Below are 19,664 nucleotides of genomic sequence, written 5' to 3' on the forward strand. Positions count from 1 at the left end.
CGTGGGAGGTCACTGAATCATGGTGGTGGTTTCCCCTATGCTGTTCTCATGATAGTAAGTGAGCTCTCACGAGATCTGATGGTTTTATAAATGTCTGGCATTTCCCCTGCTGGCACTCATTCTCTATCCTGTTGCCCTCTGAAGAGGTTCCTTCTGCCATGACTGCAAGTTTCCTGAGGTCTCCCCAGCCATGTGGAACTGTGAGTCAATTAAATCTCTTTTCTTTATAAATTACCCAGTCTCAGGTATTTCCCTGTAGCAATGTGAAAAAGGACTAACGCATACTATTTTTAATCTGGCTTAATATTTACATAACTTTTAAACATAGCTTTACCAAGTTATTGACACCCCTTTAGATATATTTTAATGATTTTACAATGATACATAATTTAATCAGGTATTCATCTAATGAGCATTTATTTTGTTTTCACTCTTTTCAGTATTGTCAGTCAGGCTGGGATTAACATCTTTGTTCTTTACTTTTCTTTGGCATCTACTGAGAATGTATTCTTGTATAACAACCCTCTGATTCTCTTTCAACAGGAATATGTTTACTATGTAACCAGCATTCATCTTTCCATTTAGCTTTTTTTTTAAATTTGATGGCATCACTAAAATAGAGTTTCCTGCTGTAAACATAAGAAGCAGCAGGAAAATATTGCGTGCTATCAGATGTACACTAGGCTTATCTATGGATTAATATTATTTTTAAAATTCCGTATTACTAAAGAATGGATATATATATCACAGTAAGAAATGAATTCCACTAGAATTCACCCATGTAAGCCTTCTGCAACAGTGTTTTACTACCCACTACTAACAACGTAGCACAAAAACAGCTGAATAAAGGAATATTTGAGGCCGCAAACACTATAGTATTTTAGAAACCCTGGCTTTTATTAAGGAACAAGTAGAACTAATGTCATGCAGATTATTCTAAACTGCTGTGTTGTATGATATATTCCAAGTAATTTCATTTTCAATAATGGATTAGGGCTGTTCATTCTTTTGGAAATTCAAAATAAATCTCATTATGAAGCTGCAAACCATTCTGAGGAAAACAAATATAAAAACAAGGTGAACTTTTATGTCCTTTTCAAGTCTGAACTGCTATTAAAACACTATGATTAGGAAAATGACATGTTTTGATGACCAAAATGTTTGCAATGGTGCTATTAAAAATTTCTAAGCTATCTAATCCTGACTTTAATATATTTTCAAGTTTCACTGGTTTTTACCTCAGAATCTTTTGCATATATCTATTCTTTTCTGTCTATCATTCCTAGACTTCCAAACTGTTACTGATCAAACTCCCTTATTAGGTATTGCTTTTTAGCTTGCAATCCAGATATAGGTATATAGATTTGTTTATCAATTATACAAATGCACCACTGTATTAACATTTACCCATTGTAAAATTATAAAACTGTTTAATAGTAAATATAAATACAAATAGAAGTTCAAATATTTCTTCTTGCCCCTTCAGTGACTGACCTTGTGTGCCACTTGGATTATAGTCCCCATTCTGCGAACTGGCCTGGACTGTAGAAATAGCTTGCAAACTGTTCTGTTGCCCCCTTTTTCACCCTTTTTCTGTCTGATATGGTTTGGCTGTATGTCCCCACCAAAATCTCATGTTGAATTATAATTCCCAATGTTGGGCGAGAAACCTGGGGGGAAGTGATTGGATCACGGGGGTGGATTTTCCCCTTGCTGTTCTTGTGATAGTGAGTGAGTTTTCATAAGATCTGCTTGTTTCAAATTGTGTAGCACTTCCCCCTTCACTCTCTCTCTTTCTCCTGCTCCTGTCATATAAGATGTGTTTGCTTCCTGTTTCCTTTCTACCATAATTGTAAGTTTCCTGGGGCCTCTCCAGCCATGCATCCTGTATAGCCTGCAAAACCTTGAGTCAATTAAATCTGTTTTCTTTATAAAGTATACGGTCTCAAGTAGTTCTTTATAGCAATGGGAGAATGGACCAATACTGAAAATCGGTAAGAGAGAAGTGGGGCATTGCTATAAAGATAACTGAAAATGTGGAAGCAACTTTGGAGCTGGGTAACAGGCAGAGGTTGGAACTGTTTGGAGGGCTCAGAAGAAGACAGGAAGATGAGGGAAAGTGGGACTTCCTAGAACTTGTTAAATGGTTGTTACCAAAATGTCCATAGTGATATGGACAGTGAAGTCCAGGCTGAGGTGGTTTCAGATGGAGATGGGAACTGGAGTAAAGGTCATTCTTGCTATACTTTAGCCAAGTTACTGGCAGCAGTGTGCCCCTGTTCTAAGGATCTGTGAAACTCTGAATTTGAGAGAGATGATTTGGGATATCTGAAAGAAGAAATTTCTAAGCAGCAAAGCATTCAAGATGTGGCCTGGCTGCTTCTAACAGCATATGCTCATATATGAGAATAAAGAGATTATCCGAAACTGAAACTCATATTTAAAAGGGAAGCAGAACATAAAAGTTTAGAAAATTCTCAGCCCATCCCTGTGTTAGAAAAGAAAAACCTATTTTCTGGAGAGGTATTCAACACTGCAGGAATTTGCATAAGTACAGAGGAGCTGAATGTTAATAGGCAACACAATGGAGAAAATGCCTCTAGGGCATTTCAGAGACCTTTGTGGCAGCCCCTCCCATCATAGGCCTGGAGGCCTAGGAGGGAAAAATCATGGACCAGGCCTAGGACCCTGCTGCTCTGTGCAGTCTCAGGACATGGAGCCCTGCATCACGGCCACAGCTGGTCCAGCTCCAACCATGGCTAAAAGGGACCAAGGGTACAGCTCTACTTGTTGCTTCAGAGGGTGTAAACCCTAAGCCTTGGCAACTTCCACATGGTGTTGAGCTTACAGGTGTGCAGAAGGCAAGCACTGAGGGTTGGGAGCTTCTGTCTAGATTTCAGAGGATGAATGGAAGTACTTGGATATCCAGTCAGAAGTCTGATGCAGGGGTAGAACCCTCTTGGAGAATCTCTACTAGGGCAGTGCAGAGAGGAAATATGTGGTTGGAGACTCCACAGAGAGTCCCCACTGGGGGGCACTGCCTACTGGGGTTGTGAGAAGAGGGCCATCATCCTCCAGACCCCAGAATGGTAGATCCATTGACAACTTTCACTTTGTAACTGTAAAAGCCACAGGTACTCAATGCCAGCCCATGAAAGCAGCCACAGGGGCTGGACCCTGTAGAACCACAGGGCTGAAACTGTCTAAGGCCTTTGGAGGTCACCCCTCACATCGGTGTGGCCTGGATGTGAGATATGGATTCAAAGGAGATTATTTGGGAGCTTTAAGATTTAATGACTGCCCTGCTGAAGTTCAGACTTGCATGGGACCTGTAGCCCTTTTTGTGTTGGCCAGTTTCTCCTTTTTAGAATAGCAGTATTTAGCCAGTGCCTGTACCCCCATTGTATCTTGGAAGTAACTAATTTGTTTTTGATTTTACAGGCTCAGAGGTGGAAGGGACTTGCCTTGTCTCAGATGAGACTTTGGACTTGGACATTTGAGTTAACGCTGAAATGAGTTAAGACTTGGGGGACTGTTAGAAGGGATGATAGAATTTTGCAATGTGAGAAGGACATGAGATTTGGGAGGCATAGGGGAGGAATGATATGGTTTGGCTTTGCATCTCCACCCAAATCTCATGTTGAATTTCTTTTTTTTTTTTTTTGAGATGGAGTCTCGCTCTGTCGCCCAGGCTGGAGTGCAGTGGCCCGATCTCAGCTCACTGCAAGCTCTGCCTCCTGGGTTTATGCCACTCTCCTGCCCTAGTCTCCCAAGGCGCCCGCCACCTCACCCAGCTAGTTTTTTGTATTTTTTTTAGTAGAGACAGGGTTTCACCATGTTAGCCAGGATGGTCTCGATCTCCTGACCTCGTGATCCACCCGTCTTGGCCTCCCAAAGTGCTGGGATTACAGGCTTGAGCCACCGTGCCTGGCCTCATGTTGAATTTCTAATCCTCAGTGTTGGGGAGGGACCTGGTGGGACGTGATTGGGTCATGGTGGGGGCTTATGTCCTTCTTGCTGTTCTTGCGATAGTGAGTAAGTTCTCATAAGATCTAGTTCTTAGAAAGTGTGTAGCACTTCCCCATTCACTCTCTCTCTCTTCCTCCTGCTTCCACCGTGTAAGAGGTGTCTGTTTCCCCTTTGCCTTCCGCCATGATTGTAAGTTTCCTGAGTCCTTCCCATCCATGCTTCCTGTACAGTCTGTGGAATAATGAACCGATTAAATTTCTTTTCTTTATAAATTACCCAGTCTTCGGTAGTTCTTTATAGCAATGTGAGAACAGACTAATACATTGTCCAACCAACAACCCATCAGTGGCCTGTTTAAAGTGCAAATATAGCCATGTTATTCACCTTTTAAAAAGTATTCTATAATTCCAAATTGACAGAAAGGTAAAGTAGAAACTTCTTAGGTTATCATATGAGGCCTTTTATTGTCTAGTTCCATTCTCTCATTGTTGACCTATGTTCTAACTAAAAAAATTACTCGGTTTTCCGAAATTTAATGACATTCTCTTCATACTTTTAATTTTTATTACAAACGGTGTTTCTTTTAACCAGAATGTTCTTCCTTTGCCTGCCTCCTCTACTCCTATTTAGAGATTTAGCTCAGCAATTTAACGTTTGAGATTTAACTTGACAATTTTATCTTCTATGATGTATTTCCTGACACCTTTTGCCAACTCCCTATTTCCCTCATAACAACTATTTTATTGCATTAAAATTATGTATGTGCTTAATGAGTCTATCTCTAAGTTGAGATTCTAGAGACAAGTAATCTGACAGATACGTCTTTGTATCTATTGCAACCTCATACATCTATGGCAGTTAGAATAATGCCTGGAACATAGCAATAAATGTTTGTGGAATGAATTAATGAATAGGAGCCCACATCGAAATTACTGGAGAAGACTTAACATATTCTACCTGGTGGCAAATATTACTTTGCAAAAATATTAATTTAGTTATGAAGATATGATTTATCTAAGATCAGATATTTAGTGTCTAGAATGAAATACTGAGTTTAAAATAACTTTTAAAAATGAGTGACAGAGCTCGTAAAAGCACCCAATGTTTGGAATGTTTATACCAATGCCTCTCCTGGTTAGCAAACCTGGCTACTACTTAAAGGACAACTGGATTAGGAAGAATATTTACATTGAGCATTAACATGTGACAACTCTATAAAGTCAAGATTTTCAGTTAACTACTAATGTTAGCAGTTGCTCTTTAATAGTCTTCAGCATCTTTACAAGGTTAAGTTCTATTTCTGTTTCATTTAAACTTTTGAAAACTTATGAATTACTGTTAAATTTTTAGGAAACTCGCATTTAGCATTTGTTAGCATGATCATTTTTCCTTTAAGTTATGGTGTAATAACTTATATTGATTTATTACCTGATATTGAACCATCTGCATTCCTGTACCATACCTTTCTTGGTAAAGGACATTATTCTTATAGTCATGTATTATATTTGCTAACATCTCATCTTGATGTTTTGCATTTGCCTTCTTAAGAGTAATAGGTTTATATTGTTGATTAGTAATGTAATTTCTTATTTTGTTCTAGAAATCGTATAAAATAAGTGTTGAATCAAACTTACCTCAAAGATTGAATTTAGGAAGGAAATTCTAGCATTTCTATCAAGTCAGGACTCATGATAACTAACATTCATCAGTGCCTTCTTTGTGCCAATTACAGTTAAGTGCTTCATGTATTAGTTCATTTAAACCCTACAGCATCCCATCAACCAGAAATTATTATTATACCCATCTTGGGTCAGATGAATTGAGACACAGAGATGTAAAGTATCCAGGGTCACATAGAAGGTATATTGCAGAGTCAGGATTTGAACTCAGGCATTCTGGCTGCAGAGCCTACTTTCTTTACCAAAATGCATTCTTTTCCCCATCTTGTTGCAGAGAAAACCACGAATATCAGGAATTATTTGTCCAAAGAATCTGACATAATCATTGTTAATTGACCTATGACTACTTGAATAATGTAGAATTTATAAGAGAAATACCCTAACTACATACTATCAATTGATAACATAGATTGGAGACTAACTGTATTTAACTATTTAAAAACGTAGTTAAAAATATTACCAAAGTAATAACACTGTTTTGTTTTTTTTTTTTTTTCATCGTTTCAGCAATCTTGACACAGAAGAACTATGTGGTAAGTGTTTCTTTAAGATCACTCAAACCCATTACTTGTTTAAGAAGCAAAAAGAGTATTGTTTGATATACATCAACCTTGAAATTAATGTTGTATATTAGGAGTTCTAGAAAAAGAAAAATTAATTGAGATCTCAAGGCATTTATCTTTATCCATGAATTTTGCTCAAAATATCCATGTATTTCACTCCAGAAACAGTCAGACCTCATTAGTTTGTACATAGAAGAAGATTTGTTATTACAATCAGTACATTAGTTTCACAAGAGCAAATTCTCCTCAAGTTTGAATATATTTTTAAATTGGTGTTTAATACAACTTCATTACTCTCTGCACAAGCCTTTTGCTACTATTTTACAAAGCTGTTTTCTTGAAATGTAAAAATAACTTTGTCTCATACCTGCCTAAATCATTCTGGAGTTTTAAATGTCACTTGCAAAACAAGTGATTCAATGGGGACAGATAAATCTTTACAAATGTCTGGTTTAGTAGCCTCTTCATTTATTTTATTCATCTTTATGGTTGGAACAATAGTTAAAGATTAGAAATATGGAAAGGTAAAATTTTTAAATTTTATTATTTTATGAAAAAATGGAACATTATGAGACTATTCAATTTGAAACAGCTATATTTCTCTGAACACTGGAAGGTTTAATGTTTTATGTTTTAAGATAAATGTTTAAGATAATACTTTTATCCAAGTTTGATCTTATTGTCTAGGCTGCTCAAAACATTTTTGGTAGTTAGAGGTGAGTTTTCTCTGAGAACTCCTCATTGAAACCACCAGCACTTCCTGAATATCTTGTAATTCTTACAGTTTTAGAGTTTACCAAAACCATCAAAAAGGCCATTTTCTTATATTCACGAGTGGTTATTTTCCATTTCATCAAAGTGGTAGAGCAACATCAAAAGATGTTATACAATAACAACATGTCAGAATACAGGATTTCAAGGCAATAGCTGAACAAAATGAGCATAATATCCAGCCATGACCTTTCAAATTTTCCAATGATTTTTAAAAACTCATACTTCTTATCCTAGCATAGTGTCCATCTCACGTTCAGGGAGGAAAATCCAACTGAAATTCAAAATATGTTTATGGAGGAGCAAGGTACTCTGGTATCAAAGGAGGTCATGTTTTTGTTAGTTATGAAATACCAACAGGGAAAATTGTGCCATTCTTTCAGACACAGTCAGATGGTAGCATTGTGCACACATGGTTAAGTACCTGAAAGTGCTCATATGGACCATTGCCATGAAGCTTCATCATGAATAGCAGTCACCGTAAAGGCCAAGTTATGGTCCACTCTCATCTATGTGCACACAGTCCTGGTCAGTGAAGTGAAAAGATAAAATGGAAAACACAAGATTATCTTGATAATTTCATTAAGGTGGCAGACTCATTTCCCTAAAATGTCTAGCTATGTCAGACCAAAGTAATTATTATCCTCAAGTCATTCATTTATATCTATTCTTTGTTTTTCACTTAACTTTGCCTGGGTAGGCCACAGCTGATGACAAAGCAAACTGTTATAAGGGCTTTTAAGATAAAAACACTAAGTGGTTCTTCTTTAATTGCTATGTTGCCTGCCTATTGTCATTAAGGAATATTGTGTTATCATCTATTTTCCTTTAAAAGTACTTCAAATTTTAAAGTATGATAGCATAGCTCCACTTATTCCTCTACTGAAAAAAATATTTTAAAACTATGCCTTTTTTCTATAATAGGGGAACTGGATTCGGTGCCTATCCTGTATTTATGAAAAAAGCTTTGACTATGATTTTCCCCCCATAGTTTTAGTTAGGGAATAGGTATGTGGGGCTTTAATTCAACAGGAATTTTTCTGTGTTTTTTAAATCCAGTGATTGTATTCACAGTCATGTGTTATAATCCTCCCCCTCTCTGTTCAAGAATATGCATTTTAATCTCCAGAGTGTCATTTCATTTCTCATTATTTTCTGAATATAAAGTAAATATTTAAGTTGGATTCTAATCAAAGCCAAATGCTTCAGTGTTAGCAAGTGAAATATGTCAATTCACACCCGGCACAAATTCCCCCTTGTGCGTGGGAGGGGCAGAACTTGATTGGCATGAAAAGTAGATTTCATATGTTCTTTCCTAGAAGCCAATTAAAAGTTGCAGGTATGTAAAACTTTAATTCTGAGGCTTTTATTTAATTTGTCAGTTACTAAGTTAAGGACCTAGAATTTAAAATATTTATTTTGAAAAAAAAGTCTTTGTAATTTTAATTGTGAAAGTAATACATAACTACTATTTTTAAAATTTAACAGAATTATGTAGGCGTATAAGCTAATATGTCAATCTTCTCTGCCACTCATTGTCGTCCCCAATACTGAGCTCCACTATTTACTTGGAACATATTCTTCCAGACATTATTATGTGTATATTGACATTGATATATATGTGTATGTGTTGTTGTTGTTTTTTACAACAGTAATTATATTATATGATTAGTACAATTGCATCCCCTTCTCCTTCATTTCATTTGAAGGCTGCGTAGTGTCTCATGTTCCTTAATTTTTTTCAATCAAATTCCTTTTAATGGATTTTCAATTTGAATCCAACTTTCTATGGGAAAAACAGGATTGAAGTAAATATTCTCATATACATTATTCTCACACCCATGTTCAAGTAATTCTGGATAGTAGATTCCCAAACATGTAATTCCTCAATCAAGGTTTCTCTAAGGTGCACACGCACCAGCAGTTTATAGAAGTGCCAAAATTATCCACTCTTCACATACAATTGTGAAGGCCTTCCTAAATGCATTTTTTTTTTTTTGGCCATATCTCATCACTATCAGTCAATACATAACTCAATTTTAATTAGGCAATTGTGTTTGAACTCTGGCATTAAAGCTTTGATTTTGTATTTCTACCATAATTAGCTCCAATCTAAAGCATTCAGGAGTGTAATTACTACCTTTCCTGGCCCTACCCTCTTTATGACTGTTTTCATAACCTTACTCATTTTTACTGAACCGTTTTGCAGATCTTGAATTTGGTAGTTAAGAATAGGTAGTTGAAATATTTATAAATGGGTGAAGAATAATTGCAATGAATGTGCTTGATCTGAAAGCATATCTGTAAGAAAGCATATCTGTGAACAAGGTCGAATATATTTAATGGCATAATTTCTAATCTAGCTGGCTGTTATCTATCAAATATTAAACTATTTTAAAATTATATGAACTCTATAAATAAGATGGATTAAAAACTGAGGGTATGGGAAACTCCAGAATAAAAGCTTATTCCCTTCATACCCAAGGTTCCTTTCAGTAGCTGTGCACTGAGCACCCAGGCTGCAGAGCAGCACCAGCTTGCATTGGGAGAGACCGGACAGTGCTGAGAGACCTGTGCCAGCAAGTCTGGGTGCTAGGAAATCAGAAGGCTCTATGCCCTCCTCCAGACTGCTGTGTCCTCCTCCAGTGGCACATGTCACTAATGATCGAGATATAAGAGAGTTTGAGTGTCGCTTATCTGCATCCCCTCAAAATAGCCCACATTTCTAGATCTGACTGACCTCCCTATTCAGAACATGTGGGTTTTAACACTCTCTCTCATCTCAATTATTTTCTTTTCTACCTAGTCTACTACTTGAGAAATTCTAACTACTTGAGAAGTTTAGATGACTCACCTGAACTCATGAGAATACTTTGTGAGACCAGTTTCTGCTGAGACTTTTGTGGCAGCTGTGGGTCCTTTGCTTCTGACAGAATTATTAAGCTGATCTGAAAACTCAACAACTTGAAAGACTAAGGTGCAGCATAGAAAAACAAAACAAAACTGTAGTTTGGTAATGCAATACCACTGATTAAGTACAGAAAGAAAGGGAGAAACTAATTTATTGTTAGCATATTAGTAGAGAAGATGGCACATTGGATATCCATGAGAATATAGCCTGCTTTCTGACAGATAACAGGCTTACTACATCTGCTTATAAATTGTGCTCTACTTTTTCATCATACCTAATATTCAGACTCTACTTTTCAATGATACTTCACTTAAACTGATGAGGATTGGTTTTCACATATTGCCATATGTGCAATACAACTCTATTTTGCTCAAGTTCATGAAGCCCATATACAGGTTTCAACAAAATAGGTATTTTCTCCAGGAAGTTATTATAGTTACCAAAGGAAAAGCATTTTAAAGAACCAATATTTGTTCCAAATCATTCTTTCTAATGCCATGACTTAAGGACAATATTCATTTGCCCCACTAACACTTGCATTGTGATTCAAATGAGAAACATAAGAAACTTGGAACAAAACTTTAGTCGAAGCTCAGCCACTTCCAAAGACGTCATTGTCTTTGCCTCCTGCCTGCCACATCTTGGAGTTTGCAGATCTGCAAAATTCTGGACTCCACCCCTCATTCCACTTCACAGCTTTGGCATGGCTCATAGTCCTAGTTGTGTGATGAAATCCCTCCTGGCAATTGATGCCTCCCTTCTCTCTTGATGGTGTCACCAACATTCCTAAGTCATCCTTAGTGCATCCTTTCCTTTTCTGATAGGAAAATTTGAGGATATCACTCTCCTTTTCAAAATTGTTCCATGCCTTCCCATTGCCCATAGTGGTCTCAGATTTACTCTGCATCATAATCTCCTAGGGAACCTCACCCTCAACCCAAATATTGTGATTTACTAGATGAGACCTTCTCAGTTATCTAAATGTCTAACAAGTACCCTAGAGTAGTGCTTCTCAAACTTAGGTTATGCCTACAAATCACCTGGGGGTCTTATTAAAATGCAGATTGTGATTCAACAGGACTGGAAGCGGGTCTGGGACACTAAGTTCTAACAAGCTCCCAGGTGAAACTAATGCTGCTGGTCCACAAAACAAACTGAACAGTGAGGTACAAGAGGATTCTGATGCAGGTGGTCAAAAACACTGACCTAGACTTGAGGATCAAAAAGCATCTGGCAAGGACTGTTTCCAACACATACAGCTTTGTCTCCCATCACTGATTTTTAGCATGTTTCCTTGCTGCCTCCCATTCTCAAATATGTTCCAGTCCTGTTCTTTATATCTTGGCAGTGCTGAACTACACATACTCCTGCAAACATGACAGGAAAACAGCTGCTTCCATGCCTTTCCTCCTAGTATCCAGCAAGTTCAGTCCTATTCATCTGTTAACTGAGCCATTGGTGGTGTTTCTCCTGTGAAGTCCTCTCTGACTCACCTAGGCAGACTTGGGCATTCTTTTGGACAGGACCTCGCTCTGTCGCCAGGCTGGAGTGCAGTGGCACAATCTCCACTCACTGCAACCTCGGTCTCCCTGGTTCAAGCAATTCTCCTGCTTTATCCTCTATTTGGATTGCGCCTTGTATCTGGGCTCTCAAACCATTGTCTTTAACAATGATTCTGTGTACTGCAGTTGTTTCTTGGAATGCTTGGAATGTTTATCTCTCCTCTCTGACTGTAGGGCTTCTGTCTTTTCACCTTTGTATTCCAAGCTCCTACAATAGCACCTAGCACATAAAAGGCCCTAAGTAAAGGTATGTTAGGCCACAGAATGAGTAAGTGGACATTCACTATGATGAAGTGGAGGGGAGTTATCTCTCTTTATCTATGTTGGATGTGTCTGGCTCTTTCATCTAACTTCCCTTTGAGTTTATTGGAGCCCCCTTGCCTTGACTGCCTGACCCATATCCCTCAGTGAGTAAGTTATAAAAGAGCCTTAGTGACACTGAGCTGCACCACCTCAAAATGACCCTTACACTTAGATTTCCAACTTAAGCTGCCATCCACGACTTGAGTATGGTAATTCTCTTCCTTCTCAGTCATTTTGTTTACTATCTAGTGATTGTTCCTTTTTTCTAACTTGGAGGGTTGGGATGAACACGTGGATGAATGAAGGAAAGAAATAAGTCTAGATAGGTGTCAGCTCTGAAACTTCTAGTCGTCGTTTTTCTCATATGCTTTATCAGCATATGCCTGCATCTGTGTGCATAGGTCCAATTTCAAAGTGGAAAGACAACTTAAATTCTCTCCAGGAACCTTTACTAATTAAGCCAAATATCTTCTCTATGAATGAAATATTTATTTTAAAAAGTGGCTTTACTTCTATCTATCTATCTATCTATAGATATAGTCTATATATATAGTCTATATATATTTATGTATAGATAGAGAGACTTGATTTTTAGCATCAATTTTTTTGTTTTCACGTTCCTTTTTTTTTTTTTTTTTATTTTCCAAGAATCAGTGTCTCATCTGTAGCCCAGGCTGGAGTGCAGTGATGCTATCACGGCTCACTGCAGCCTCCACTTCCCAGGCTCAAGCAGTCCTCCCACCTCAGCCTCCCAAGTAGCTGGGATCAGAGGCACATACCACCATGCTGCATGACCCAGGCTGGTCTCAGACTCCTGGGCTCAAGTGATCCTTCTGCCTTGGCTTCCCAAAATGCTGAGATTATAGGCACAGCATGTTTTCCCTTTATATTTTTGTCTACTTGCATTTAAAACCCCTATCACAATCCTCTTTGAGGTATTATATATACAAGTTTTAAAATAAAAATGAAGTAACAGCTTCACTTTTTGGCTTTTTTTTACGCTTTTTGCTTGTTTCAACATAGTATAGACTCAGTTCTGATATTCATTATTTTTCCAACTTATGAATATTCTACAGCCACATTAACTGCTTGCTGGTTGATGAAGAGTGTTCATTTGTTATAAATAATTGCACAGGGACTTCCTTTGTTATAAATAATTGCACAGATAAAGTTAGACATATTTGTCAACCTTATCAAAAAGTCAACATTATAACCACAAATTAAAATGTTATTTTGAAGCAGGTATTTAAGGAGAAAATACTTTCTTATTTATTTTCCAACTAATCACTTTCTAAAGAATCTTTATAAGAGATAGTTTGCACCACATTGTTTTTAAGGAATGCATTTTACTTTTTGTCAAAAATATGTTGTTTGTTTTTAACCTAAGTATATACAGACAGTATTTTGACACCCATGATCTGGAATTGATTTAGTGCTCACCTGCATTTATTTTCTTCTCAAAAGAAGTCTGTACATTAATTAATATATCAGTCAATGGCACTTTCCAGTTGCTATTAATATCAGTATAAACAAATATTTCCAAGAGTATTAAATAAATTAATCAATGTGGTTTCCATCAAACATGCTGAAATGTATTCCCATAATCTCAAGTGGCTTATATGTGATTATATTTATCATTTCAATTTAGTTCCACAAATACTGTGGCACATTAAAGAGAGACAGTAATAAACACAGTTTATCCAAGGAAAGGTTCACAGGAATGGTGAGAACTATTCATTTTTTAGTGTCTGAAAACCCTAGATCTTCTCAATATATAAATTTATGTTAAGCTAGTTTGCTTTCATTATAGAAATGTATAGATTTCTATAAGTAAATATAAGATTTTGCATTTATATATATTTCAACTTACTAGTTTAGGATCAGTTCATGTTCCATACTTTTAATTTTAATCACAAATCCACTATATTATTTATTCCTAGCAACTGAAAAAAGTGATAGACTTTACTTTTTCTCTGCCCAAATTGTTGAAAAAAAAAAGAAAAAGATTGTGACAGGGACAGTTACATAGAAGGTGCCACAGAAGACCCTCTCATGTTTTGCGTCACTGACTCTTAACCTTGAAAAAAGCTTACCTTCCTTAAATGTTTCCTCCAAGAAACAAAAAATGTAACTTAACTATTTTCTAAAATTACTATCCCGGTGAGATCTATAATACTATGTTGTCAAAAAAATATTTTATTGAAACATCCTTGTCAGTAGATCCAGATTCATTTTTTCCTACTTTTGTAGGAAGCAACATTTCTTCAAGGATAATGGTAATCATTCAGGTTTCCTTTTCTTTTTTCTTGATGTCTTAGTAAAATGAACAGATTGTCACCTTATTTAGTCTTATTTGGAAACCTTCCAGTTTTTACTTATAGCTGACATTTTGTTTTACTCATTTCAGGAATAAATAATTTGTTGATTTTTTTTTGTTTTATGGTTACCTAAACTCAAATATGAATTTATTTCAATATTTTCATTTTTCAGAATATTTTTCTCAGCACTTGGGCGAGTATGAGAATGTACTAGCAGCACTTGAAGACCTGAATCTTTCCATCCTGAAGGCAATGGGCAAAACCAAGAAAGTAAGAAAATGTTAATGTTTGTTTTCTATAAAAACATCTTATTTGAAAAAGTTTTCTTGAAAATCATACCTATTTTCAAGTATAGATTCTTTATTATCACTGATAGTTTATTTTTCTTCATATTAAATGAGCTATGTTATTCATTTGCAACATAATTATAAACACTATATGCCAAAGACTGTGCTTCGTGTTGAGGATACAAAGATACAAAGACCTGTTAGAATAGCTCTCAGCCTGGTGTGTAAACTAAGTAATATGTTTTGAATCTTTTCCCTCTCCAAATCCTATATTGAATTGTAATCCCCAGTGTTGGAGGTGGGGCCTGGTGGGAGGTGATTGGCTCATGGATCACCATTCCCCCAGTGCTGTTCTCCTGATGCTGAATGAGCAAGTTATCATGCGATCTGGTTGTTTAAAAGTGTGTGGCACCTCCTTGCCCCTCTCCTTCCTCCTCTGGCCATGTGACATGCCTTGCTTCTCCTTTACCTTCCACCATGATTGAAAGCTCCCTGAGGCCTCCCCAGAAACAGAAGTCACTATGCTTCCTGTACAGCTTGCAGAACTGTGAGCCAATTAAACCTCCTTTCTTTATAAATTACCCAGCCTTACATATTTCTTTATAGCAATGAGGGAACTGACTAATGCACTGAGCATTACAGTATAGCCCAATGAGAAGCACAAGACATCTAATTCATGCTGGAGGTGAGATGACACCTGAACACTTATAGATAAAGGAAGTTGGTAGAGCTGAACAAAGGAGACCTAAATACAGGGAACAGCACATGCAGAGGCTCTGAGTCAAGAGGGTCACAGGACACTCTAGGAAATGAAGCTGGACAATAAGGATGAAGTACCGAAGAGTGGCATGATGTGAGATGAAACTGGAGTGCTAGGGAGGGCCCACACCTATCATGATGTCAGCAAAGCTAAGGATTTAGGCCTGTGTCCTAAGTGCAAATAAATCAGCAAATATTTAAAGCAGAAGTAAATAAAACTCATGCAGTATTTCAAAAAGATCATACAAGAATTAACTTGGAACTGGGGTGGATAATATAGAGGAATAGGATCAGAAAGATGAGTGAGTAGTTTAGTTCATTAGTCTGGATAAGAAATGTTGATATTTGGAAAACAATAAAGACTCAACTGAATTTTGGAAAATAAAGTTCAGAAAGTGCCCTAAAACTTCAAGGAAAACAGAAAATGTAAGAAAATTGGAGCACCAGGCTAGTGTATCCTATATCCAAATAACAAATTCCAAAAAGAGAGAGGGAGAAAAAAGGAAAACAGGTAAAAAGTGGAATCAGAATACATTTTCTTTAGAGCTCTTCAGGAATATTTGGAAACTGTATAATAACTTCATCCCTTGGAAACTTCTCTCCAGAAATGGCCATTAAAAAATTCTCTGCTTTGTGTGTCTAGCTTCTTCTTGTTCTTCAAGTCTCATCTTAAATACCATGGCCTCAGAAAGGTCTTCTCTGACCACTTCCATCTAAAAAAATGAAAGGGTCATCTCTATTAGAGTAGCTCATCTGTTCCTTGCTGGCAATTTATCATAATCAGTGAGTAACTGTTCAATGTTTTTGTTGTTGTGTATTTGTTGTCTGTAAAGAGAGAGAAGGGCAGTGACTGCTTTTTGGTTTTGGGGTTTTTGTTTTGTTTTGTTTTTGGCTCACCATGTTTACTCTGAACCTAGCACAGGACCTGACAATTAAAATCATACTCAAAAAGTTTATCGATGGATTAAATTAATTGATTGGTTAAATGAATACACATATAACTCCAAAAGCTAAACACTTTTGCTCCTAAAAGAAAAATTGCTCCTAAGTTAATTTAAGAAGCTTCCAGATTTCCTCTAATAGGAAGAAAAAAACAAGTTATATAATCTTCCTTATTTCCTCAGAAATATGCACTAAAATCATATTGTTTTCCTTGTATTAAGACAATGAGGTTTTGTGGAATTTAAATTGAGGTCAACCTGTTGTTTTGGTTTCTTAAGTTACAAAATCTTTTTCTTGGCACTGACCCTTAAAAATGCCTGTGATTCATATTATCATACTGTTTAATCAAGAAAAACATATGTCTCTGATTTAAATTAAAAAGGAAAAAGAAAAAAGAAATAGTCAAAATTAAAATTAGAAAAAGCCCCTTTGTGTAATAGCTCAAAGATGAATAAAATGCAGGAGTTTTGACGTTTCTCAAGCCACTGTTGAATAGACATCTTCTCCACGCTGTCTAGCACATGGACCCTTCAGAATGAGAAATCTAGCATTTTTCTCTATATTTCTACCCAGATAAAAAGTCCTGTCTTGGTAGGAAGATCTGATTGTTCTAGGCTTTTATGAAAAATGAAATACAAGCCTTTTATGATCTATCTTGACAGGCAGTACCTCTGTTTGCAGTGTCAGAGAATGGATAAAATGGGATTTAGCTGCCTACCTTAAACTCCGGATGACTCAGGACAAATACAATCTGTCATTATTTTCCCTCCTCCTCCTTCTCCCTTAACCCCAGTCTTTTGTCAGATCCTCAAGGGCTACATGGATTATTTTACTTTGCTTGTTATTCTGGAACAAAACACTGTAGGTCAAATTCCAAATGGCCATTTGAAAGTCCCAAAGGTAACTAAAACCAGAACCCTCTGTCTGACTTTGGAATGTTTCACACACACAAAAAAATAGCTTTGTCCATTAGTTTTTCTTCTTTCTACAGGGTAGAGGTGATAAGTTAACTTGCAGCATTAGTATGCGAAGTGCTTGTGATCTCAAAGCAAATATAGAATTCTGATGCTACAGCTGAATTCATCATGTGCTATGTTATATAAACACAAATGGGATTCACTATTAGTAGGGCTTAAAAGGAAATTATCACAAGTTAAAGTGAAGAATGGCATTTTCAAAATAATTATTTAGGGTTTGTTAGTTACCTTACTGAGTGCAGCCATGAAATTTTCCAAAAGTAAAGTGTATATATATTTTTTCTTCTGACAGTTATTTTTCAAACAAACACACCCTACAGTACATTTTCAATAATTTAAAGAAAAAAATAGACTTGAATCCTAGCACTTCCGGACCTCTGTCTCTGTCTTACTCTCCTACATCTGCCTTCGGGATCTATGTTGATTCTCTCTTTAGCATCTACAGATCCCTTTATCTTAATCTTTTCATCTCTTCTCTATCTCTAATTTTTTTTTATGTTGAGCATCTGGGCCTCCCAGGGCTCCATATTCCTTTCACTAAAGATCACAATCATTTTATTTGAGTCTTACTATGAAAAAGATGAAATAGCAATAGGACACAGAATTTCTATTTGGGACAAACATCATTACCATAATTTTATGTAGGATTTATTATTAAAATTTTCCCTTGTTTCAGGCAAAATATCCAAGCTGAAATGATACCATATGTGGCATAGTAAAATACCCTTGTAGGCTTACAGAAGGCAAGCATTTTAATTTTTCATTATAGTTTCATTGCAATCTTTTAAGTATTCAATCCTTAAGTATTTAAAAATAAGATGAAGAAATTATTCTTGGACTTCAGAGCAACCACACAAAAAAAGTACTTTTTAAACCGTTTATTTGACATCTTCTTTTTTCCTTGAAATTTTCTGTCAAAATGAGTATGTTTAGGGAAGAGGAAGTAGAAACTAGGAGGATGGAAAATAGGAGAGAAGTGTTTTGAGGTTGCAAGTTTGGTTCAATAGGAGAGAAGCCCTGAGTCAGGTCCAAGCCTTGGACTCCTCCATGCAGCCCTGGCCAGACTTCTGCCCAACACCTGGCAAAGGGGAACTCAACACCTCTGGAAAGGTTGCTCAATGAAGTAAGGAGGAACATGTTCTCTTGTAGAAGACCCTAGTTATCCTGAAGGACTCTGCAGTACCTACTTCCTGGACAGAAAAACCTCCACCTGTCAGTGGGTAAGGAGGAGATAGAACTGAGATGAGAGCCCTAACCCTTCTAATTCATGTGAGCATGACTTTGGGTGTAATTTAAAGATGATAAAAAACCACTTTGAGGTTATTGATAGAGTTCACACAGTGGTGTAGGTGATTAATTCAGGCAAAGATCATCAACAAAGTAGTGGCTAAGGTGGATATGCTAGGAGGATGGAGGACAGAGTGCATAGTAATGTCTGGGCAGGCTCAAGACTTGGATTGGTACCTACCTGACAACCACATCACTGGTTCTTTCTAGCCATTGCTGCAGCCCCACCAGACTCTTGGTGACTGATCTGACTTTGCTGAGCCAAGTTGCCAAATGATGCCTAATGACTCTTCTTTCCAGCCAGTCTAGGGCTTCCGTGGCTATGACCAAAAAGAGGATGAGGAATAGCTGTCAATGCCAACTAGCATTCATATAGCACCTTGGAGTTTTCAACATGCTTTAATATATAGTATTTCAGTTACTCTTCATCACATCCCAGTAAGGAATTTCAGGCAAAAGGTAATATACCCATTTCAAAAATGAGGAAACTGAGTCACAATGTGGCTAGTTGATTTATTGATATCCTAAAGATAATGAAATTTAAACCAAGTGATTCTCATTTAAATTTTTTTTATTTAAGGTTTATGTGGTTCCATATGAACATGCTATAAACCTGCAGCTGTAAGTTTTATCATGACACAAAATATTTCTGGTATTAGGTGCCTTTGGTCTTTGAAACAATCGAAGTCTTTAGAGTTCAGCTGTGTCTCAGCAAAGACATAAAGATTTCTAGCTTCTCTGTTAGAAATATTTTCAGTTTTGTTTTTGACAACTGAATAAGTAGCTATCCAGAACTCAGTGTAATATGTGAGGAATATATGAAAGAAATTATAGACAGAAGCGGATGATAATTAAATGCTGAAATCATAATTAAATCCTGAAATCAAAAGATGAAGGTGCATAAGCAAAGTTCTAGGCAAGGAAGTTCATATTTTTTATTATAGTTTGTTGTCATTAGAGAAATGAACTTTAATTAGAAAGTAAGAGAAGTTACGTGCCCATGTCAAACAATGGATATTTAGCTTTTTACTTACTAGAATGAAATATATCCAAAGGAAAGGTTACTGTACTGGAGAGAAGTAAGCAAAAATATTGGTCTTCTGGGCTCTGAATGAATTTATAAAGGATCTGAAAGCATTCCAATAGGAGTCCTACTGAATTTTTTTAAAAAATAGGTAACTGTATTACTTCTCGGTTAACACTTAAAAATGCCATGTTTACTATTTGCTAAATACTTATAATGTACTCAGTTTTGTGTCAGAACTCACTATTCTGTTCCTGTGGTGAACTGTTTCTTCTGGTATTAAGTATTATTATCACGTTATCTTAATTCGTT

General features: G+C 36.5%; 1 protein-coding gene across 1 annotated transcript in view; it reads left to right on the forward strand.

Annotated features, from left to right (window-relative positions):
* NECAB1 (N-terminal EF-hand calcium binding protein 1) overlaps positions 1 to 19,664 on the forward strand; it is a 179,335-nt gene that overhangs the window by 76,208 nt on the left and 83,463 nt on the right. The window contains exons 4-5 of the mRNA XM_008001050.3: positions 6,156 to 6,181; positions 14,249 to 14,346. Coding sequence (XP_007999241.2) covers positions 6,156 to 6,181; positions 14,249 to 14,346 — 124 coding nt within the window. The remainder of the gene's footprint in view (positions 1 to 6,155; positions 6,182 to 14,248; positions 14,347 to 19,664) is intronic.

The sequence above is a fragment of the Chlorocebus sabaeus genome, chromosome 8 (genome assembly GCF_047675955.1).
Source record: "Chlorocebus sabaeus isolate Y175 chromosome 8, mChlSab1.0.hap1, whole genome shotgun sequence".
NCBI classification, from domain to species: domain Eukaryota; kingdom Metazoa; phylum Chordata; class Mammalia; order Primates; family Cercopithecidae; genus Chlorocebus; species Chlorocebus sabaeus.